Source organism: Topomyia yanbarensis, chromosome 2 (assembly GCF_030247195.1).
Source record: "Topomyia yanbarensis strain Yona2022 chromosome 2, ASM3024719v1, whole genome shotgun sequence".
In the NCBI taxonomy this organism is placed as follows: domain Eukaryota; kingdom Metazoa; phylum Arthropoda; class Insecta; order Diptera; family Culicidae; genus Topomyia; species Topomyia yanbarensis.
Genome location: NC_080671.1, coordinates 6,103,488 through 6,129,658, shown reverse-complemented (window position 1 = coordinate 6,129,658; position 26,171 = coordinate 6,103,488). Strand labels below are relative to the sequence as shown.

Below are 26,171 nucleotides of genomic sequence, written 5' to 3'. Positions count from 1 at the left end.
TTCTTCGCACGATTTACACCATTATTACTTGTCTTTACTATAGATATGAAAATAGCTTTTATGACATGTTTTAAATAGAAAGATGATATAAATTATTTTAAACCAAAAAGTATTTTTGAATTACCAAAAAACGTGCACGTCACAGCATATTTTTTGATTCCATATTCCCATTTCTTGGAGTAGAGAACATTTACAGCGTCGTCACATTTCCATAACTGGTTTTATAACAAGCATAAAATATATTTTAGGCGTAGTTCATTGAGCTTAAAATGTAAATATTTGAAATTTTCATATAAAATTAGCGTTTATTTTACATTATAGCAAGATCGCAATATTGTCTTAAAACGATGCTCGAAACTTTTGAACGCATCTAAATTCTTATTCATCATTGAATACATAGAAATACAATTTATTTGATTGTGGCAGCACGGATTACCGAAAAATCTATCTGGCTAATTTCAAAATGGCATTAAAATCACAAAAAAACTTACTGCTACACCCAATCTAGACAAAAAATCAAGGAAATTCATCGTTCGGAAACATTTTCAAGCAAGCATATGATAACAATACTCTCATTTCCTCGATGAACACTTTTTTGTGGCTCGGAGTGACAGTTTCGTTCTGGCTGGCTATGACATTCACATTTATTGAGTCTGTTTCTCCCTCCCAGGTGGTAACGCTCGTGATAGTCTTATACGATCAGCCCTGTGACGTGATGGTCCTTCAGAAGGATAGTCGGATTCTTAGCATCCATGGAAGCGTACTCACATGCTCTGATTCTGCCGTGTATTCGTAGTATGTGTTGCTCGTCCAGGAACGGATTGAGTGTGTAGATCGAGCTTGATTTGAATAGCACCTTGTTGCCCACTTTAGCCCATAGAATGCCCATTCATTCGGAAAGCCTTCTGTTTGAGTCAGTCGGTACAGATAGTTGGCGGCCTGCTTCAATTCTTCGCACGTGAGAGATCTTTTGCTGCCTTCTGCTTCTTTCGTTGCTGCTCTTAATGTTGTGGCTGTGGCGCGAAGCATCCGCTCACATTGAGAGTAGGTTCAACTCGATGATGAAATAGGTTTGCACGTAGTTCTTTCTCGGTATGCTCATCTTCGTATGGATTTGATGGCCAGTTATCGCTGCGCTCCCACAAGCATTTTGGGCCTTTGAACTATTTGCTGTTCTCGGTGAGATCGGGAAACCCCTGCTATTTTGTAGCATCGTCAGCAACGTTCTCTTTCGAGCACTTGTATCTCCAGTCAGTAATTCCCATTGTTTCCAAGACTCCACTGACACGGAAAGCAACAAATTGTGCGAATATCTGCGATGGTCTGACCGGATCCAGCATAAGACGTCCCTCGAGTCACTTCAAAAGAACCGCTGGTGATGGTTGAACGACAGTAACTTTGTAATTTTGTCAGCTGTGACTACAATGGCTGCGGCCTGTAGTTCCAGCTTTAGGACGGAAACAAACTTTATGGGAGCTACTCGTGTCTTCGCACCTACTGTCGCACACTGCACAGTACTGCCCTGTTCGAAACATAGGTTGACGAACGTTGCGAAACCCGATAGGCTAGCGTCGACGAACGTGTGTAGCTGGATGTTGGTTTGCGGGCCCAACCGCGTTGCAGACCGGTTACAGTGAGGTATGCTGATAGTCTGCACCTTGGGTAGAATCTCCAGCCATTTCTTCCACTTTTCGTTAAGAATTCTGGTATCACCTCATCCCAGCCGATTCCGAATTGCTATATTTCCTGGAACAGAACTTTTAGGTAGATCATCACGTTGGATATCAATTCCAGTGGATCGAAAACAGCCATGAGTGTTCTGAGCACCGCTCGCTTCGTAGGTTTGCGATTCCCATCAAGCAAATCCCGGTCGTGCTTCGCTGAACGTTTGTAAATGAATGAATCTGAAGCCGTACACCATCACATTCCTAACCTTCTCGGTCGTCAGCTCTGCTCCGATGTTTAGACTGATTTTGTCCTTGTTATTCTCCTTCAGGGCTTTCATAACTGCAGGGGAGTTGGAAATCCAGTTTCGCATGTCGAATCCATCCTGGGCGTGCACGAATTTCACATCCATTGCTAGCTGCATCACCTCCTGTTCAGATACTACGCTCACCAGCATAGCGTCCACGTAGTGCTGTTTGATAATGGCTTGCGCGGCTACTGGATACTGCCCTTCGAACTTGCTTGTGCTGATCCTTCTTGGACATTACCATTTGCAAGTACATCTCCTTCACATTACCACTAAGTCCCACGCGGAACTCTAGTCTAGAGGCGTCAGTAGATCCGGCCCTGTCAGTAGCATCGAGTTTAGCGATACACCATTGGTTTTTGCAGCCGCGTCCCACACAATTCTCACTTTTCCCGGTTTGTTTGGGTTGAATACTGGAAACAGCGGGAGATACCACACTCGTTCTTCTGGAACTTGCAGCTCTTCGTCCGACAGCTTTCTGATGTACCCCTTCTTACGATAATCTTCGATATTCCCCCGTAATACTTGGGCCAACTCCGGCTATTTCTTCATCCTAATCTCTAGACAGTGGAAGCACCGTAGAGCTACAGGTTTGCTGTTGGGTAATCGGAATTCGTCGAACTTCCATAACAGGCTAACTTCATATCGCCCACTCGCTGTCTTTGACGCTGACTTCACGTACGGCTTGGTGCAACATACCGTCGGATCGTTCGCTGCATGCACATGTCTGAACGCTATCCGGGTCGCGTTTTCGTTGCGATCGGCTCGTACATCTTGGCTTCCCTTCCCTTCAGTGGGAATGTCAGGTTGGCATTATCGATTCCAATCATGATTCGAGGCTGTACATTTCTGTATGATTCGATTCGGATTCCTCGTAGATGGGGGTATTCTTTGCACATCAACTCCGTGTCTACCGTTTGATGAAACAAATTCAAGCTAGCAACAGTATGTACTTTTTCTGTACCTCTCCCGTTCCAGAAACTTCGAGATCCAACCTCATTGAGTCACTTTCCATCCGCCGCTTGTTACCTGTCCATTTAAGGCATAACGGTTCCGGCGTTCCTTGTAGCTTCAGCTCTTGCACTAGCTATGCGTCCACTAGAGTTAGTGAGGACCCATCGTCGAGAAATGACAAAGTTTTGATGGATTTAACCGAACCATGGATGACGATCGAAGCAACTCTGAACAGGCCCTTTTTCGTGGCCTTATGATGAGCGTTGCATTCGCGTACAGATGTGTCTTGTGCCACCGTGGCGGAATTCGAATCACTACTACCGATACGCAGCGCTTCTGATTTTTTCCCTTTCCTACTAACACCATTCCTTTCCCGTGATACCCGTAGAGATACAGAGATAATCTCGGTCTCTATCAACAGAGAGTGACGAACTAACATTTTCTTCCTTTCCCCGGTAGAACAGCATGGATCGTAGCCGGCATCGGTATTAACCATTTTATGAAAATTTGAGATAGTGAAACATGCAAATTGAGAATGATTAGCTCCTCTCATCATTTTTTGGTTCATTGTACAATGTGCATTTTCACTCATTCGGTCAATCACGAAGTGCAACTAGGGGCAGTCTACCTGAGCTAAGCGAAGCTAAGCTGAACGGCAAATTGTCTTTTGCGAAATGAATTTTTAATTATTCTTTGTACGAATCCAAACAAATCGAAGAAATTTCACGGTGTCTTTGTCGAACAACTTTATTAAAAAAAATCGGCATCTGTAAAACTTCGGGATATGAAATAATGGACTTTTCCCTTTCATTTGAAAGTAAAACTAAAATATTCTGTCGGGTGGTCTAGAACAACTTTTTATTTTAAAGATTGGAAACTAGTTTTTTAATCAAATTAATTCGTATTTTTGCTACTAATTTGTACTATAGATATTCAAAAAATACTAAAAATGAGAATCTGATGAAAATCACATTGTCTACAACTTCGTACAAAGCTATAAATCGATGTAAAATCACCCGAAAAAGCTATTAAAATTCTATCAGTTTTTAGGTGTGCCTAAAAATGTGCCTATGGATTAAGAAGTCGATTAACAAGGACATACAGAAAAATGTTGGGTTTAAATGAACAATAAATTCAGATAAATTTCAATGTTTACTCCCATTCTCAGCAGAAAAAATAATGAAATGAAGGAGTTGTACGTAAAATTGTGCAGAAATTTAAAGCAGGACATGACAAAAAGGAAGAAAAATCCGTGTGTAACCAGACGCAAGATAATTTGCAACTAAACGTTAGTACCGTAAACCGGGGTGACATTGATCACTTTTCGAAATAATCATTACATATTTTTAGACGCAACACATTTTTCTTTCAAATTTAATATTTTTAAACCATGTACTGATGTATGGAGAATAAGATTGGATGGTTTTACCTAAAATGGTCCGCTTACAGCTATTTTTCCAAAAATGATTTCAAGTTCAAGTCAGTTTTCGTATTCCGGGGTGACTTTGATAATCTGCATGTTCACCCATATTAAGTTATTGATGTCAATGTTTTTCATTCAAATGTTTGTTTAAACTAATTCTGGAAAGATACTCATTGTTAAATAGATGTTAATTGGTATTTTACAAAGTATTTCAATGTACTGTAAAATTCGAGTAACCAAAATTCGTATAATTTGTGTCCAACTAGAATAAAAGATTCTGAAAACCTTTAAAACTGCAAAAATGGTTTTATTTCAGTGCTTAATCAATGTACAAAAAGTTCCATCCATTTTAACACGTTGGAATATTGTATACTAAAAACATGTTGCGAATTTTGGCTTAAAATAATTTGAAATAATTCCCAACTAGTTTCACAAAAAATGTATTTAAAATAAACAAACTCTTGAAACTAAATTTGACACAACCCAATGTAAAGGAAAATACAAACTCGCTTGTAATTTATTACTCTTGCTCAAATCTGAGATTTATTTATTTTATAAAAAATAGACACTTTACGAAGCTTCATAAAAATAAAGTAAAGTTAAATTTCGGTGTTTTGTAGTTTTTGTACCCAAAAACCGAACAATATACTCAAAAAGTATAACAATTCTGTATTTTATAAGTTTAGAGTAAAAATCATTTCAAATTAAAATAATTCGGTAGACTATTCTGGTCTAATAAGTGTTCTACGAAAAAAGTTTCGAGTGATCAAAGTCACCCCGATGATCAAAGTCACCCCGGTTTACGGTAACTACAGTTCCGATAGCATAAAGCTCTAAGTTACCACACTACATTCGGGCACGCCGCAGAATCAGGTGATTGGTGATTTGATAAAAATGAGAACACATTCCTGCAGCAGGAGACAAAATGGTTAAGTCGTTGGGAAACTAAGCTTGCACATATGACCCCATTTCATGCTTTTCCAAACTTCCTTCCTTAAGGGACCATTCATAAATTACGTAACGCTTTTAGGGGGGAGGGGGTACGACAAGTTGTGACATAGGGGGAGGGGGTGTTTACTAGATCGTTACGTAACATGTTTTCATCGAAGAAAAAAAATTTTTTTCTTGGAATTTGTTACGTAACAGGAGAGGGGGGATGGAAAAATTTGTGACAATTTGTTACATAGGGGGAGGGGGAGTCAATTTTAGGCAATTTTTGCGTTACGTAATTTATGAATGGTCCCTAACCTCCTTATTCTGCCTAAATTGCTATGGCTCTTAATAATAAATGTTTCATATCATCCAGTCCCTTGCTAATTGGAAAACTGGCTCACTATTAGTCAGTCAAAGGAAAAAAACAAGAAAATGTAGTTTTGTGTACTCTATTTTGTCGCGCACTCTATATTAGAATGCAGAAAATCTAGAGAAAATTTTCAATAGGACGTAAGTAACATTGAGAGCCTCTCTTTGTTTGCTTTCTCTTTCGTTTATTACGACGTCATTACAACACTTTGTACTAATTTTCCAGTACATATCGAAAGCCGACGGTTTTTACTACAATTATTACCTGCGCCATTTCGAGCAACACGCACCCTGATAAAAATTGAAAAGGTAACACCCAAAGGCTGCAACCCTGTGACGACATCGTATGACAGTCGTGATAGTTGACAGAGGCAAATTGTCATCAAAGCGATTAAAAAACGTGCACGGCTTGATCGTAAGACAATCTTAAAATTATAAAATTACCACATTCTTCAAGATATTAATTGGATTAAATTAATAATTAAGTTATTGAATTATTGTCACTACCGAGCCTTAAAGGTAACTAAAATTATTAATTATTAACTGAATTAAAACCTAATTAAACTACGGTTAGATTAGGTAGCTAGACCGCAGATCCATCTGCTCCGAATCCGCATATTGGTAGATAGTGCAAATATAGGCAGAAGAAAATCGGGAAGAGAAAGGTGACCGAGGATTACTAAACGTAAGTCTAAGCATGAACGAACAACACTGAACTCAAAGCTGTCCTATTTCAGGAGATTTTTATTTCTTCAATAAAGTTATACGAACACGGAAAATTCTCGGTCTACTGTTTGTTGGAGCGCCAACAATATAAAAATCTCGTTTATCAGTATGCCTAGCACAAGCTCGAAAAATGCAAATTCGAAGCAACTCGGAAGAAAGAATCCGCAAGGTGATTGCGATCTGTGCAGAGAACCGAATACTAGCGACATGGTTCAATGCGATACTTGTGATAGATGGTTTCACTTTATGTGTGTGGAAGTGACCGGCGGAGTGGCTGAAAGAGATTGGAGCTGTGGACAATGTGAAAACGCCGATAAAGCAGACCTGAACAAACGATAACCCGTAACATACGATCCTGCAACAAACAAGGCGATTTCACAATCCTCACGTCGATCTAGTAAGCTGAAACTGGAGCTGAAGCTGCTCAAACTAGAAGAAGAAAGGAAACTTAGGGAGAAGTTTGCCTTGCGTAGATTTGAAGTAGAAGAACAATTGGAGCAGCAATATCAGGACAAAAAGTTCAGTGTCCTTTTGGAAGCAGCCGACGCTTCATCAGGTGCAAGCGATAATGGGACCGAATTGTCGATGCCAAGGATAGCATCCAGGACGTGAAAAGATGCCAAAGCCCTGCGGGTGTTACGAGCGAAAATAAGAAAGAGCGATATTCGTTCCACGATCAACGGAAAGTTGACATTCAAGGAACAGCGGCCATCTCGCGGAATCAAAGCCATTCTTATACAGTAACCACACCCCAAGGTAACAGGAGCGTCACCAACGACGATCCTTTTATTCCTGGTCAACGATCTACACCTAATGATCGACAAGATCAAGGAAGGTTAGGACAGAAGACCGCTCTATCTGAGACAGATGGTTTTGTTTTAAACCGAAGTCAACTCGCCGCAAGACAAGTTGTTCCTAGAGATCTACCAGAATTTAGCGGGGACCCCGAGGAATGGCCGCTATTCTTCTCAATTTTCAACTCATCTACTCAAATGTGCGGATTTTCTAACTGTTCCGACTGGAGGAACGTTAGTGGAACGTGGAGGGCTGAGTCACTACAAAGAAATTCTCTGGATTCTTCGCGTTCTTCAGCTGGGGTTCTTTTTCCTTCCGGGTGGACTGTATGGTTGAGAGCAATCGCAATGGCCACTTGAGGACCGTTCCGGCGATGCTCAAACGAATGACGCTGACTGGTGGCGTATAAAAACTAAATGAAAAACCTTGTTTCGATGACACTAATTTACTCCTTTATTAGGTTGCTGCTGCTTCGTGGTTGAAACTGAATTGATGATGTTACTGCTTTGCAGCGCAAATTTATATGCTAGCAGGAAGGAAAATAAGTCACATCATTATTAATACATTAATACAGCTACGCTGATACACGAACAGTGCAGTGCGACACCGCTCAATTATCGTTGCGCAAAGGGGAAACAGTATATGCTGTGACGGATGCAACACTAACGAAGAAAACATTTTGCGCTTGAGAAAGAGTCTTAAAGGTCAGGCGTTAAACGCGATACGTTGTCGGCTTCTACATCCATCAAACGTTACAGGTGTAATGTCGACGCTAAAAATGCTATTTGGGAAACCAGAAGCAATCATCCACGCAATTACAAACAAAATCCGAGTATTGCCACCTCCAGATATCGAACAACTTGATACCATCGTTAATTTCGCGCTGGCAGTTGAAAATCTGTGCGCCACGATTGAAGCATGTGAAGTAGAAGAGTTCTTGTACAATGCCGCCCTCCGGTACGAGCTTATTGAAAAGCTTCCATCTAGTCTGAAACTAGACTGGGCAAAGTTTGCCAGAAGCTTGCGGTGTCCTAAGCTATCCGACTTCAGTGCGTGGTTGTACTCGACAGCGGAAGACGCTAGTTCTGTGCTGGTCACCCCGGCTAGTTATCCAAGATCTCGTGGCATCAAGAAAGATCACCGGTGTGTAAACCTTCACGACAATAGCCGGTCGTCATCGCAGGCATCTTCCGTTAAGTTGAAACACCAGCAGTCCCACTCCACTAGTGACCTACAACAATGTCGGGTGTGCAAAGAGAGTTGCACATCCATCGTGAAATGCAAGGTTTTCGGCGAGCTTAGCCATGACTCGAAGTGGGCGGTAGTGAAAGAGCAACATCTGTGCAAAAGGTGCCTTCGCCGTCACAATGGTAGCTGCCGGCTACAGAGAGAGTGCGGGTATGATGGCTGCAAATATAAACATCACCCACTTCTGCACAATCCTAGTCAAGCAACAGGTCAAACACACCCTTCACCAAACGATTCACTTTCGCAAACCTGCAACCTACATCAAGTACATACTAATAATGTCCTGTTTCGGATTGTTCCAGTCACCCTGTATGGGCCGAGCACGGAAATCGAGACATACGCCTTTCTAGACGATGGCTCTGAGTTAACCCTAATCGAAGAGGACCTGGCCAGTCATTTAGGGCTTGAAGGACCCCTGCAACCGCTTTGTCTCGAGTGGACGGGGGGAACGCGACGGTTTGAGGAAGGATCTCGTAAAGTTGACCTAAGCATTTCATCCACTGCAAACTCAACCACTAAGTACCGACTTGCTGGTGTACGCACCGTAAAGGAGCTGAAGCTGCCTCATCAAACGATGGTTATGGAGGAACTAGTGCAGAAGTACGAACATCTTCAAGGGTTGCCGATAACAACGTACCGTCATGCAATCCCTCGAATTCTCATTGGCCTGGACCATACCAGCCTCGGTCACGTAATGAAGAGCCGAGAGGGTACACATAATCAACCGGTAGCAGTCAAAACACGACTCGGATGGACAGTGTACGGAAATTTCAACGAAAATCACATTTCCAACCCCTTCGTGAACCACCATTCTATTCGTGCGCATAAGTGCGCTTGTGAAGCCGACGATGAACTTCACAAGGCCATAAAAAACTACTTTTCACTGGATAGCATGGGTGTGCGAGAGTCTACCAAGATGTTACTATCTGGCGAAAACCAACGAGCTCTGGACTTACTAAAAAACCTGTCGTGTGAAAATGAAGGTCGTTTCGAGACAGGACTCCTGTGGAGGTATGAGAACGTTAGACTACCAGATAGCAAACCAATGGCATTGAGGAGATGGAAATGCTTGGAGCAGAGATTAGCGAAAAATGAGTCTTTAGCAAGGGTATTAGACAACAAAATTCAAGAGTACATAGACAAAAACTACATCCGGAAGCTATCCGCCGCAGAGCTTGCCATTCCACATTCGCGTGTCTGGTATTTACCAACCTTTCCCGTATTTAATCCGAACAAACCGGGTAAGATCCGCATTGTTTGGGATGCAGCAGCAACTGCTTACGGTATCTCATTAAATTCTATGCTGCTGGTTGGTCCAGACCAGCTAACATCGCTTCTGTTAGTCTTGCACATGTTTAGAGAATTCCGAGTCGGTATCAGTGGGGACATCCGTGAAATGTACCACCAGATCCTTATTCGGGAGGAGGATCAGCAATGTCAGCGATTTTTCTGGAAAGACGACAAGTCAAAAACCGAGCCCAGTGTGTTCCTGTTGCGTGTCATGACATTCGGCGCCTGTTGTTCGCCGAGTAGTGCGCAGTATATTAAGAATATGAATGCTATGGAGTACGAAACGCAGCATCCCGTTGCAGTCGACGCGATCGTTCGAAGGCACTATGTCGACGACATGCTAACGAGTGTTGAAACGGAAAGTGAAGCGATTCAACTCGCTCGAGATGTAAAACAAATTCACAGTTTCGGAGGATTTGAGATGAGAAACTGGGTTTCAAGCTCACCTTCAGTGCTTGAAGCGTTACAAGAAGCGGAAACAGGAGAGAAAAATCTGGACGTTGGAACCGGAATATCAAATGAAAAGGTTTTGGGAATGTATTGGTGCACATCGTCCGACACATTCACATTTCGTCTATCTTCTCAACACGATCCTGAATTGCTAACAGCCTCACGACAGCCGACGAAACGAGAAGTCTTGCGCACGCTCATGATGCTATACGATCCATTGGGCTAGATCGGGCACCTACTAATCTACCTGAAGGTACTATTGCAGAAGATCTGGAGATCGGGAATCGGATGGGATGAGAAGATTGAAGAGTTACTGCGAAAATGGTACTTGTGGTTAAAGATCATACCGAGCGTGGAAACGGTAAAGATTCCTAGATGTTTCCGAGTAACAACACCCATGTCCTAAGTTACCTCACTACATTCGGGCACGCCGCAGAATCAGGTGATTAGTGATTTGATAAAAATGACAACACATTCCTGCAGCAGCAGACAAAATGGTTAAGTCGTTGGGAAACTAAGCTTGCACATATGACCCTATTTCATGCCTTTCCAAACTTCCTTAACCTCCTTATATTGCCTAAATTGCTATGGCTCTTAATAATAAATGTTTCATATCATCCAGTCCCTTGCTAATTGGAAAACTGGCTCACTATTAGTCAGTCAAAGGAAAAAAAAAACAAGAAAATGTAGTTTTGTGTACACTCTATTTTGTCGCGCACTCTATATTAGAAGAATGCAGAAAACGGACATAAACTTCAAGTGTAAAAATCGGACTGGAGCTCTCCGAAGAAAAAGCCGTGCCAAAGACCTGCACTCTGCAGTATATAAACCGGACAAAAGCGTAACCGGTTCTTATAGTTTTATAGCCAACTTCCAATCTTGAATGAATACCGATATATACAGATTTCTGCGAATGAATTATTTTTTAACCGATTTTTATACTAGAGGTTTCTGATCCTTGTCGTCTTTTTCGGGTGAGAATTTTTTATAGGATTCTGATATATCTAATATACATTCTAATATAAATAAAGAGTGTTTTACGAAGCTTGGTCTGTCCTTGTGATCTTTATGTTTGATCACTCACATGGATACATTGACTTCGCTATAATACAATAGTGTATCAATAAGTCAGTTTACATCCGATACCCATTTGTAGTTGATATCGATTGCAGATAAGACATGTATGAATCTCCCGTTGAAAAGAAAACGGCTGGTGCCAATAGAACTTCCTGTAATTATCACTGACAACCACTGGTAACCACTGTTTCGAAAAATAAACTAACATAAACACATTTGCAGGCTGCATAAAAAGCTTATCAAGCAAAACAAAACGATTATTTACATCAAACACCTCGAGTGCAACCAACCAACCAAACCAAAACACTAAAACAACCAATTCAATTTACCGATCCGCCTGCATTCTTCAGTATTGTCAACACTACCGCTAGAACCATAACTATTGCACCGATTCACTGCCTCGTTAAGGTTGATGACAGGAATCCTATCAGAACACACAAAAAGTACAGAGTTCCTACAACGCAAACAACAGTAATTCACAATAAACTGTCTCCTGAACTTCGATGTTCTCGTAGTGACCGATCAGCCGATACTGATCGTTCAGTGCTCCTGGAGCGATCGAAGCACCATTTCAGCTGATCGAAAGGAAAATGTAAACACTACACAGAGGAGATTTTGTTTACAAAAGCCTCTGCCCCGGCGCGGCACGGCGAAAGCACAGGACGAAACCAGTAGTCTTGTCTGGTTTGATAAGGGTTGTTGTCGCCTGTTATGTGTTCGAGTAAAAAAATCGATCGCGTGCGTTGTTACGGTATGAGTAAATCACGTTACTTGGCCCTGATGGTACTCTGTTTACTTAGATAAGTGTCGGTCGTATTCTGAATTGTGTTGAGTTTTTGATTATCTGTAAGATTCATTGTAATCAAGAATAACCCAAAACAATCTCATAGCCGGAAAATCGTTAACTTGTGTACTTTGGCTAAGTGTAGTACCAGGTAAAAGCTTTGCGTCTATAACGTCGAGTTATCAAAAAGTTATTATTATACAAAATATGCATGTTATAATCGCCTGTTCTATAATACTAGCTACAGGCTCAGACAAGATTAATAAATACCGATTGATTAGAAAATCTTTGCTAATTTTAAACTGTTCAATCTGGTGGTTTTGGGCCTATCTCAGCCACACACACTATACTTTGATCACCGAATATCAGTAAAACTACCAGCAAAAAAAATTCACTGAAATTTTAAAATTTGGCATTGATTTTCCGAAACTCATCCAAATTGTTCTTCTTTTCCTGATTATTTCAGTAATCGAATTCTATAGATTGAAGGTTTTTTTCGACTAAACAATTGGCTTCACTGAAAATCAGCAAAACAAAAATTAAAAGACTGAACTGTTATGAATTCCTATTTCAGTAAATTCATTTTTTTAATTCAAAATAGCGGCTTCAAAATTGCGTTTTTCTCGAAACCAAGTTTTTCTTGCTAAAGTCAAGAACAGGTCTTGTTCTATTGATCTGATTTCCTTTATTCAACTTTTTTTTTGAAAGTATATACTTTTTTGTCTGACTTATACCTACCATTGGCATAAAAAATTAATATTTATAATTCTTAAACGAGATTACAGCAAAAAAAAACAAGAGACAAATTTCACTTTTTTTCTTTAACGTGTATAAAATTTTTTTTTTCATCAAAATTTATTCAAATTAGGTATAAATCATAGGAAATTTTATCCATTTTAATAAATTATGTTCATTTCACATTAGAATAAAAGATCAAATGCAGAAATTCGTATGTCTTTTCGTTTTTCCGTGGAATCCAGGAGGTCCCCTTAAGCAATCATTTTTAGATAGCGCAACGATCGGTCTTAAGTAGCTATCAAACTGTTTAATAGATGGCAGTAATGTACCATTCCTGCTTCAAAAGCTTTTACAGAAGTTTAAATAAATTTTGTTCTAACCTGGACGGCTGTTGTCTGTGCTAGAATATGAAAGCAGTTAGACAATTTGGAAACTCGCAATCAAATCGGGACAACGTCTAGACTAACCCAGGTTGACATTCTAATGAAGCCCGTTTAATCCACATCATTGAGAGATGGGATCGAACGAAAACTTTCCATTGTCTCGAATCCAAATGCTGTCAGCATCCCCGCAAAGAGCATCCAAAAAAGAAGACACGAACGAGACAAAGTCGAAGAATTACAATAAATATAATCTTCGGTCTTTACTGAGCACAGTGGAAAATTCCATTGGTACAGATAGGAACCGGCGAACTCCTACTACAGGCAGTTATACACGTAGAAATGCGAAAAGGAAACGTGAAACAACGTCACATCACGTACCGGCATCATGTACCGAAGATAGGGACAATGCAGGCGGCAACTGCCGGTAATTCGGGAAGCTTTGTCAATGTTTGTGTATGTTTTGTGACCGCAATCATTTTATCTGGGCTGGTGGGATGCGGATTCAACAATAACAACGACGTTCAGAGGGTCAATGTTCGAATACCTGGATCAGTACGAGAATTGAAGCTTGTCCGCGTTTAAGCTAAAATAAAATGACCTTAGTAAACTTTCGTCGTAGGTTAGAAACCAGCGGCTCACTACTGCCATCTACTTAACCATTAGCTACACATGAATTGAAAGTTGCGCTTCAACGCCATAGTGTCGATCACTGCGCCACCTGAAAGCCTCGCTGTGTTATCCGTGGTGCGTACGATATTATTTGGACAATTGTTCATATAATATTGTACGTTTCATTGGAAACGAGCCATTCAATCATTTTGATGCGACGAATCGAATTGGCGCATTTGATAATAAATGCTCAAAACGTCGAAAAATGTGCATTACCCCCCTCCCAAAGGTTGAGGGGTTTGACGGTATTGCAAACATCATCAGGCATATTGCATGTATCAGCGCTAAAGAACAACTACTTTAAGATGGTTATTGCATTACGCCTCGATAGTGGTGCATCGAGGAGACCGGGAGGGCTTATGCGCTTTTTATGTTCTATGTTTCTTCATACTCTGCACCTGCGCATACATACGCTCAACCACTGGTCTGTGCGCGATGATGTGGCCGACTGGCGGGTCGTCGTGCATTGACTTTTGCCGTGTTCTGTGTTTGCAATTATTGTGCCACAATTTGATGGCGGTATTCCTGGACGGGGCTCATTTATCGGTCGAATTCGTCATCGTGCATATACTAAATAAATTAACTTAATAATTAAATTAATTTAATAAATACATAAGTAGCAATCTATTAATTGTCGCTTTGTCATAATCGTAGTTTTTCGTACTAATGTACAATTGTTATGTATGTCTATCTATGTATGTGTTCGTCTGAGGATTTGTGGCAGTTGGGTCAGGGAATGGATGCAGAACTGGCGTAAATGATAGAATCAAGCTCTTAACATCTTTTTTTCTTTATTCGGCATGTTATGATTCCTTTTATTAGTATATCTCTACTATACGCTATCTATACTCATATAGGTAGAAACGCTCGTGGCCTTCGCGATAACACAAACCTGGCCACAAACGCGACCATGCAATTGCAATAATCTACACATACTTACGCCCGCGATTTCGCCTACATGAAAAAAAACCGGTAGTTAAGTAAACGTAGCATCTTTAAACTTCCAAACGCGGTCTCAAACATTAACCCACCACTCGCGCGATCATGAAATGGTCACGTCCGGAAGTGTTACCTCGGTCCTAGCAGTCTGGACTAATGTCTTCAGTTGAACCAATAAAAAAGTGACGATCATATTCACTAAACAACACGTTCCATAGTGACATGACCTGGAACTCTAGTGATATAGGAAACGGACTCTTCTACCATCTAAAATTTAAGCATCAGATTCACGGTTGGCGCGCGATCAAAGAAGAATACACGCTACATCATTACAAAATAGAAATTATACACGCGAAGTCACATACACGTGTCGAACACGTTAATACACGTTAATATGCTTGAGCCCTTCCTGACCATCCACGGCACCTACACCCGCGATCTCGTAAACATGATAACATCCCGGTGATAAAGTGAATGTCTCAGCTTTTATAAATTTTCAAACGCGGTCTCAAGCGTGAACCTAAAAACTCCCGCGGTCGCACGATCATGAATCAATCACTTCCGGATGTTTCTATCCTTGATATCAGCAGACTAGGTCCATGCCTTCAATTGGACCAATTAAAAAAAGAAAGCTCTCATATCCACTGGACACGACGTTAAATGGCGACATGACCGAGGACCAGGCATGCACAAGAACGGTGCTGCTCCGTGTCCTATTGCTGTGCACTGACTCATAATGTGTTAGAGCTAAATTCATTGAGCTAGTGCATGCGCTGGTTTCCGATGAGCTAGAGTTAGCAAGTAGCACGAGCAGCGATGAGCGAGAGCTCTCGCTAGCACGGTGATAGCTAGCACGCTGCATGGAGCTATAGCAAAGCAGAATAAAAAACAACGCGTTAGTGTGAGTAATGATGCCTGCGCCTGCATCGTTTTTTCAGCAACCTGTCGCACATTCACCAACGCATATTTCTTGCTTTGTCCTATTCTTTGGTTCCATAGCTTACACTACTGCACCGTTCTAGCTCATCGGACAAGCTTACCATGCCAGCTCATTGAGTTAACTCGTGCTAGCTCACTGAGTTAGTTCACCGAGCTTGCTCGTGCCAGCTTACCGAGTTAGCCCATGGGGCTAGCTTATCGTGCTAACTCGATGTGCTAGCTCTTCGAATCCTACAGCTCGAGCACGAAGGTTACCTAGCACGAGCGATGTCAGTGTCAGTGCTTATTGCTTTTGGTTCGTTCAAAGCGGCCGCTCAGCTCGTGTTAGGCTCTCGTGCTGTGCTTCATGCATCCCTGCCGAGGACTCTAGTGATATGGGGTAACTTACTCCCTGTCAGAATGTGAATTGTACACCGAAAACTAACTATCAGAATGAGGGTCCGCGTGACCATCCAAGAACGCACGCGTATATAGCAATGGCCACACGGTTACAAAATCCATTTTTGCACACGCGAAGTCACATGAACGCGAGCACACGTGACAAACGCGTTAACATACGAACACTTAGGCCCTTCGCGATTAACAACGCAAACCTACGATCGCGCAAACTTAGTAACACCCCGGTAATAAGGAGAACGTTTTAGCACTCACGAAGTTTCAAACGCTGTCTCAAACGTCCGTTTTCGCGCGTCACGTCCGGAAACCATTACTCTCTGTCCTAATAACTTAGATTCATACATTCAGTAGGACCAATCAAAAGATAAGGCTCATATCCACTAGACAACACGTTCCATGGCGACATCACCGGGAACTCTAGTGATATGGAAGATCTCACTTTCTTTTAGCATCTGAACCATACACCAAAAATAAAGTATTAGATTCACGGTCCGCGCACGATTATCCAAAGAACACAGGCGAATATGCGAAAAGCATCGGTTATAAAATAGAATTTATACACACGAAGTTACATTCACGTTAGCACACGCGACATACAAACGCACACGCGATCGAACACGTTAACGTACAAATGCTCGAGCCCTTGAATATCACATTCAGAATCACGGCCCGCTACAATGGGCCTAAAGCAGTGTTTTAGTGGGCGACATTGCCTGTCTCGTCTGCAAATTGTAGTATGTGATTCTGACGGGGAACCCTTCCGAGAACCTAGCTCTACAGCTCCAGTAGGACAACTCTCGAAAAAAACATCGAAAAATATGCATTACCCAAGTTTAATGTGTGCTAACTATTTACTTGAACAGTATTTGTCAATAAAACCGACTGAAACTGTGCGTTAAAAATTTCAGGCTTTCGCATGTTTTATTTACAGTAAGGTTTTTACACAAAATTGCACCACCTTTTATTAAAGTGTCATACACCCCATAAGAAATACATTGCGACAAATCGTGCGCCAAATAGCGCTACGAATCTTGCTGGGGCGAAAAATAATCGTAGCATCTTCTTTGGAAAAGTACGGACAATACTGTAAGAATATTGAAAATACTGTATCGTGGGACATATATGTCCAGTGACATCGGTGAGGAAGAAAAAAGGGTATGTACATCTCATGGGTGAGAGCTTTAAAGTGCTGCTCGAGTCGCGTCGCGTAAATCATCGAACACAAGTCCATTAGAACAAAACAAAATAAATGCGATTCAGTCAACATAAAAATGATATTCGTTCCATTGCATTGTCTCAGCACACCAGCCCACAAATCTCCTTTAATTACTAAAACCGTCGGCCCGGCTGATAAGAAGAAATTAGAGTCGCGTGTCTCAAGGCTGAGAATTTTTTTTAGGTTACACATGTCGCAATGGAAGCATAATCACCCGAATGTCCGCATTAATTAACTGCGAAAATGTTAAATCGCATTTCAAAGTAACACGTCATCACAAATTCCAAACAGTATTTGGAGCATACATTTGATTGGGCCGTTCAACCTTGAAATCGCAGCTGATTAATAAATATGCAAAAGCTAGTACCGAGATAGATTGCCGAAGTAAATGCGATTTCGAAAATGGAACTTTTGTTTTTTTAATATACAGGTTTAATATTAGGATCATTCGCCTCTTTTTCAGGTTAGAAAAATGTCTATCATTATGTGCGTGGTTGGGAATCGAACCAAGGTTCGAATCCTGTATTCTGATGTCGGAATTAACAACTAAATTAAGATTCAGAACATATCGGCCCGATTGGCACGTTGCCCGTATAAATCGGAAAGTTGTGCACAACACAAAACAGTAAACAGCCTGGATTTATAAATCCGGAAGGAATTATATAGCATACTGATGAAGCCTATAGCTCTTTGTAACACTTAGAAACAATAACATAGCCTTGACTTTAAGCTCCCTGTACAAAAGTTCGTTTCTGTATAGAGAATCAAAATTCCGAACACGCGACTACTGCAGGGCCGTTACATGTTAAATGATATAACGTTTCGTAAGCGGATTCACAAAGATCTCACGAATAATACTCAGCACGCTGAAAAGTACCCATGTGATAATTGAGTTTTCAATGTGCTGATCAAAATACCGCAATTATCTAATAAATTCTTTGACATTTTCGAACTTACATTCGGCAAAAAAGTTTTTGTTTGAGCGCAAGTTCGCAAGCTATGTTAGTATGTTCCGATGCAGCCCAGGAGTGAATCTTGCTATTTATCCAATTAATCGAAACTGAAAAAACTAGTTCTGAACCAGCGGCTGCCCTAATCTATTCATCCTACAAATCAATTACAGTTATGCCAGAATGACCAAGTACCCAGTAAAAATAGATACTATTTTAAACACTGAGTTCATTGATTTGAGTTCGCCATGCAATTTCTAAATTCTTCTAGAACAACCCGACAGTCAGAGCAAAAATAAATTCTTTTATCGCAAATTCTCTGTTGTAGTGGCGATTGTACGCTACACAGAATCGCGACGATTTCCACTTGAATTACTGTGCAATAGTTACCAAGCGAATGGGATTGATCTGATCTAATTTTGCGACAGTAGACACCAACGCCAGTACGGTCCTCAAACAATTGAGCAAATTACGTATTCTTCAAGTTGTCGTTCCAGACAGTCATTCCTCACGAGTATGCATTCCGAAAGATAACATTTCGTATGTAGTGGTCGATTAAACGATTCGTTACGTAACACGACTACCCCTGCAAAAGAAAATGAAATTTTGAAGTAGAATAAAAATGACATTCCTCTTTGAAGTAGAACTTAAATGACTCCATCTCTTGCATTCGGAGGTTCGTGAAGAGATCTTCCAAACTTCCCAACTCAGATGCGTATTTTGGTTTTAATGATCATCCTTTTGGTTTTCAGTATATCACCGGGTCCGTCTACTACCAGAACATTCGTAGAATGGGAACAAAAACTTTTTGCTGCTTTTCACCTCCTGCGACTACGACACGATTGTTCCCACCCACCGAAACTTGGCCACGCGATGATATATTTAACTCCGAGCTTATGACAAACTACACAATTTATAGAAGCGATCGTAATTCTTTGCGGATGTGGTTTTCTTTTTGCGAAAAAGAAAAAATTAACTGGGACAGTACCAAAAATGCCTAGATGAGAATATTTGGAACAGGTTGTCGTACCCGTTTCACAGTCAGGTCGATCGATTATATGTTTGCTTCATTTGTCTTAAGCAGAGCAGCGATCCTGACCGTGTACAACATTTACTCCTCTGTGGTCCAAAGCATGGTTGACGAGACATTTTATTTGTTATAAGTGATTACAATCTTCCTCAACTCCGATTACTAACCAATCATCCTGAAGATGCAACATCGAAACAAGAGCCGGCTATCACAGAAACGTTGATCGCCGGCTGCTTGTATCAAATCTGATCGCTTAGCAACGTGAATGGACGGACCCTCGATATAACCCTTCGGTTGATAGTTCGATCATTAACAACCCTCGCCATAAACCCTTCGGTTTAAGATTTAATACACGTTCTGAAGACGCGTCTGTAATGTTTTTGATGCAACAACAAATGACGACCTCAACTTTAACTACCTGCAACCTTGATGAAATCCCAAAGACCAATGGTGAAGCCAAGATTAGACAGTTACGACGTTCTACGAGACCATATATGAGTTTTTTCGCTGTAATGTTCCTAAAAACGTGTCACTTCCGGGATGTATTTACCAGCTTAGGAGGGCTCGATCCAATACCTTGAAACATTGCCAACGTATTATATCAGTCTCTCTCATCCTAACGTAAATGATGCCGATGTATTCAGCGCTCTGTCTAGCGTTGACCCTTTGAAATGGCCAAGTCTGGATTATTTGCTTCCTGCGTTTATAAAACATTATGCCCGAGAACTTTCTGCATCAGTAAGCATAATTTTTAAGTGCTCAATCACGAAAAATGCTTTCCCAAGTGTGTGGAAAGAAGCTATGATAGTTCCTATTCGTAAAGCTGGAAACGCACACCATATCGTAAACAATAGAGAAATCTTACTACTAAACTATCTGGCTAATGTTCTGGAAATGTTGGTTTATACTGCGATGTACGCTGCATCTCCCAACATTATTGATGAACGTCAGCACGGATTTGCACTTGCATTAGATATTGCTGGTATGTGGCAATATGCAGCAGGTATGCAACAGCGACTAGGATTTCCTTCCTGGATAACCAAATGGCATTCTTACCTATTCGAACTTTCGTTAACACCACACGCTACATCGCATTTGAAACGCCAACCCTCGCATTTGAAACGCCATCCCTCAAGGAAGTCACCTAGGGTCACTTATCTTTCTTTTATTCATCAACGATCGCTGCAGCCGCACCAAATCTGCAGAGGTGGGAAAATACCGGTTGAGTACCGGTACGGTAAACCAAATTTTCTCAAGTGTTTATGTTTCCTTTACATTGTGTGCGGTCTTATCGCTGGTTGTGTTTATACGAGACACGAAAACCAAACCGAGTTTCGTTTACACAGCACCGCGGTTTGGTTTTGATTTTCGTTTACCGGTTTACGAGTATGGGAAGGAAACACGAGAATAACGAAACCAAACTTCGGGTGTGTTGCGGTTGTGTATTCGGGTTGATGTTCATCGGCTGTGCTAGTGCTGCTAGTATTTTTATTAAGAATTCTAAACAAATTTCTTTATAATATAAGGTATCTTTTCGGTAATTGAAAAAATGTCTTCAGACATATTTCTGTTCAAATAAATTATGTTCGTGGTCATGGATGGCGTTCCTTAACTCAATATTGCGACATTTTCATAATGATTTATCATCAGGAAGTTTGCAATATGGGTATGTTTGGTATGGGAAACTGCCCAAAAATCGAAAGTAAAAGGAAATTTAATAACCTCCGCTATAGCTATGATAGCAGATCAAAATTTAAGATGACGGTATATTCAATATATTCTGTCATCTAGAATCACGCAACATGGACATTACAAATATAAGAAATATGTCAAAAGATCGCAAATTGATGCCTGCCGCCATTTAAAATCTGAAATGGCGAGCTATATTCAATACTACTGGTATTCAATAACGTTTTAATGGTAAAAATATCATGAAACAAGGGTATTTTTGATATCAAAAAGTTGTGTAGAGATTAAAAATTGTTATTCGTCGTCATTTTGCATCCCAATATGGTGTTATTTTCACGACGATTTAGCATTTAAAAGCATGCATATTTAAATAGGCATATATTTCCAAGGAAACGAAACTTGAATTGCGTCGTAAATTAGAAATTCAAAATGGCGGCCTATTCATGATGATTTAACAACTAGCATGGTTATATTGTGGACCAATATCCACATTAATGATTGAAGGTCGCTTTACATGTTTTGTTGTAATGAGACAGACAACTTCGTGATTGGACACAATGTGAACAAATTATTTTTATTCAAATTATTGCGCAACATTTTTTAAAAATTTAAATGTTCTGCAGTAGATTTACATACACACATCGACTGGTATCGCCGGAAATATTTATTCCTTAAAGAAACTTAGTTTTTAATGGCGATCTATAAAATGAAAGTGTTTTTGCTATTCGTTAGTTGGTTGCTGTTCTCAATGAATTAAGTTTTTTTGTAATTGAATAATTTAGTGGTAGTTTTCTCTAAACTCGAATGTTCGCGACCAAACCTTCAAAATGTTTCAAAACGATGTACAGTAACAGCAAAAATAACAGAAATACGTATTATCAGCACTCAGTAAATAAGAACCTAATCGTGAGTTTCCCCCCACTTGCGTCTGAGTTGCTTAACATGTGTAAATAACACACACATACACGCAATTGCCTCTGTGATAGGATATATGTATCAATACGATGCGCCGTAGCAGTAATAATTAGAATATATGTATACAAAATGCGAGTGTGTGCTCGAGATTATTCGAGAATCGTCTAACCAGCGCAACCAGACGTGGATTAGATCTCATTGATACGACTATTGGCGATATAAATACAGGCTACTTTGAATGCATTAATGTGCGTGTTAATGTGAAGTTTCAAGTGATTCAAGTCATGTTTAATCGATTTAATTACATTGATTGATTTCATTAATTTAATTGATTTTATTGTTTTTGTTATTTTATTGACATTGCTGATTTCATTGTTATCTTTAATTTCAATTTGAACAATTGTTGAACTTTTAACAACTGCTCGGAACCAGCCATTTCGATATTACCTCATTGACTCTCAACAACTAATTGAACTCAATTCAGTTGTCTATTCGGCAGCACTGCAGACGAATTTACTGCTTCTTCTTTCAACCGAAGCACCGTGTACAGAAAAACCAGGCTCGGTTTTCTAAAGCCAAACCGAAACCGCTGCTGAGAATACATCAACACAAGTTGAAATTCGTACACACATGTAAACGGTGCTGAGTGGCTCGGTTTGGTTTTATAAACTGAGAGTCGGTGGAGGTTTTTCTTTCGTTTACCGTGTGAACGAAATCCAAACCGAATACGATGTGCATCACTCGTTTACACGTGTTGCGATTTTGAGAACAATACCAGTGTATGTACGTACCGGTTGGTTTTCTTACCCACCTCTGCAAATCTGGAAAACTACTCTACGCTGATAATCTAAAAATCCTTCGTTCAATTGTCTCAACCTTATATGTTGAGGAGTGGAGCTCACTGAATGGTATGCAGATCAAATTCGATAAATGTAAGGTGATAAGTTTTGGCCGCTCAACAATTCTAAAGCGTTGCGAATATACCCTTCAGCCTGTGTCATCGGAAGGTGAATTCTATCCGTGACTTGGGAGTGTTATTCGACCGAAAACTTTGTTTTGCCGACCATATCACAGCAACAAAGGCGAAGGCTTTTGCAACATTGGACTTTCTCAAACGAAACACTGTAGATTTTGTGGATTTTTACGTACTGTAATCTATCTACTACGCACTGGTCCAGATCATCTTGGAGTATGCTGTACAAGTACGGGCTTCATACAAGGCCATTTATCCATCTCCTGATGTGTAATAAAAGATACATATTGCTAGAATTGCAAACGCTGGAATCTCGCTGTGCTTTCTAATAAAGAATATACAGATTTGATGTATAGTCGAACAATATTGTCTGTCCCGACATTCTTCTAAGGATTTTTTTGTTCCTCTTCATGATATAAAGAATAGTTCACTTCTGTGGATTCCTAGGCACCGTATGGCATATGGCCAGAATAATATGTAGGTAGATGTTGTAGCAAATCCAAAGTTCTCCTCCATACTACTGAATCTAGTCGTAAGATAGCAATTAAAATATTTAAGGCTTTAAAAATAGAATTAAGTGTAATCTGTACGGCAACGGTTGAAGATAATAATAAATAAATAAATTACATAAATAATTCTAGGAGCAAAGACCCAAGAATCCGAGCTCCCTTAAAGCTCAGATTATGACTCCGTACAGTCTGGAAAGTGTCTGTGGCAGACGAGTATTCGCTATTAGCAGTTCTAATTAAACTGACATGAAAATCTTTCGATTTCGAAAGTACCTTATTTAATCTGCTAGCCTCGTTGAGGAACCGTATTTCGATTAATATAACATTCATTATTAGCCCCAAGCTCTGGGCCAACCTGGCATGTAATTTTATTTGATTTTGCACATTTTACATTCGAAAAAATAGTGGTTTTTACGAATCTTTGATAGGGGAGGCCAACTCAAACGAACTTTTTCCCACCCAAATCATTTAGACTATAATGTCCGATGATTAATAAATAACTAAACTTAATAACTAAACACTATCGCATTATAAAGCATCGTTTTACAAATCGTATCAGTAACCGTGAAAAATCCAGGAGCATGTATTGATCGATTCGTTAATGTCGTTCATTATTTGCTACAAACAATATTCAGACCGCTTGGCTTCATATTTCCGCCACGATCGAGTATATCAAATGACTCACAATGGGATTGCAGAACGCGTCGTCATATAGCGAAAAAGCTTGTTTTTTTTCTTCACGCTTTTATGTGATTCTTTTACACCATCACTTTTATCGCGGTTTCACACGAACTGCATGACTGTTTTACTGTGCTCACAGCAAGAATAGAGTATCGTAATATGGAGTGGTGATCATAGCTGAAGTTGGGTTTAGCTAATGTACCTTCACTTCCTGGTAAATTTTATGCCTTGAACAGAATTCTGCAGAACGTGTTGTATATGTAAATGTTCAGATTTTATTTAAATCATTAACAAATAATGTTTTCAAAACAGCACCATTTCGTGAAAAATCAATTCATTGAAAAAGGGTGTGGGCATAGTGTTGTTGGTAACTTGATTGCCTTATACACAGCTCACCTATGGCATCGATTTCAAACCCCGCACATAAGGTTAGAAATTTTTCAAATCCGATAATCGAAACAAAAAAATCATTATATCGAGAAACGTCCGTTGTTATTGTTCTAGAGGACCAGAAAAGCTTTAATTTTAAGCAATAGGTCAAAAATTGCGGGAGATGGATTTTCATCCGTGGTTCCATTCGGAAAAAAACCCTGGTGGGAAAATGCTAAATAGCTGCCATTTTGTGATTAAATTTTCTTTAGAAAATATGTTGTGTACTTTACAGTAAGTTAACCTCATACTAAATAGCGCAGGTGAGCCAGCCATAGCATTAGTGTCAGTTCTTTATCATAGCTGAACTAATAAGCAAATAACAAAAAATCAAAATGGTCGGTGTTAAATCAGACCGGACTAAGTGACAATATATTGATTTCAAGAAAAACGAGTTTAAGGATTGAATCGCAGCATCCTTTACGTTATAATTGAAAATTTATTTTTGCCATAATTCGTGTTTATTGTTACATATTTCAAATCTGGCAAAAGTCGAATGTAGCTGAGAAAATTCTTTATCCAGTGCTATCATTATTTCATTTTTTGATGTTTTGCGACTTAGTCCGGTCTGACTTAACACCGACCAAATTAAGACAATAAACTTCTGTATGTGGCACATATAAAAAATCTCTATTTATGCACACAGACATTTAGTCAAGTAATTGTTAAAAATTGTATAAGGACTCGACATCTCATTTTTTTCGTTTACCATATATTGGTCAGTCTCACTTCAATCGAGCACGCAACCTATCAACAATATTCTACTCGAGGAATATTATTCTTCGAATCCTTCTCGAACGAGAGCCTTGATAGATCTCGTATTTGCTTGGAATGACACACAGATAAATGGTAACCAAAAGATTGAGATGTCAAGTTTTTCGAGTCCACGAACACGTTCGTCCGTGCCTTTCCATACCTGTTTGACGCTCCTATGTGTTAGGTTCTAAATGTACATTCTGTAAATGTTGTAAATTTTTAGAAAATTTATCTAGGAGCTAAGAAGAGGAGACGGAAAAAAGCATTTCCATGATTTTTTCAAAGATAACTTTTTCGAAATCTCGAATCAGATATTTTTCGAAGCATACAAATTTAAGAAGATGTATAGAAAAAAAAGAAAAATGCCGAGCGGAACGAGAAAAAAAATCTGCATAGACTGGCGTTTTTTTCAGAAATCACTGGAAACAGACAAACCAAAAAGATTATTAAATTAGATATTATAATATATGGTGTTTTCGGTGCTATGCTCATTTCTAGGATGGGTTTTCAAAATGAACTATTGAAATTTTGCTCGAACAGAGAAAATTAAGTTTGAAGTATGGCGAAAATTTTTTCAATTCTTATTTAGGAACTGAACTGTTTTAAATCGTCTATGGTTTTTTCCTTGCTTTACGGTTGATGTGAAATTTTGGCGAACCAATACACTAACATTTTCGGTTGGAAAGGAATGGTAATTATTCCTATGCAAAAGCCTTACATGTTTTTATTCGAAAAACAATTACGAGAATAATAAATTTTTCAAGGACGTTAGTGAAATGACATTCATTTAAAAAAGTCGGACATAGCTCCCTTTAGCTGTAAAAATGACCTAAAAATGTCGCTTACAACTTGTCTAATATTTATGTTTATACGACCGTGGGAAATCAAAAGCACGTATACGTTGTTTGAAAAAATATGGTCGATAAAACATGTACGGC

General features: G+C 39.8%; 1 protein-coding gene across 5 annotated transcripts in view; it reads right to left on the bottom strand.

Moving 5' to 3' along the window:
- The window catches only part of LOC131684289 (proton-coupled amino acid transporter-like protein CG1139), a 63,492-nt gene that overhangs the window by 4,111 nt on the left and 33,210 nt on the right, over positions 1–26,171 (bottom strand). Inside the window, exon 1 of one of the 5 annotated variants that reach the window (XM_058967011.1) lies at positions 11,567–11,765. The exons of the other annotated variants lie outside the window; for them this stretch is intronic. Coding sequence (XP_058822994.1) covers positions 11,567–11,614 — 48 coding nt within the window. The 5' untranslated portion in view covers positions 11,615–11,765. Of the gene's footprint in view, positions 1–11,566; positions 11,766–26,171 lie in introns of those variants that run through there. 5 annotated transcript variants of the gene reach the window in all.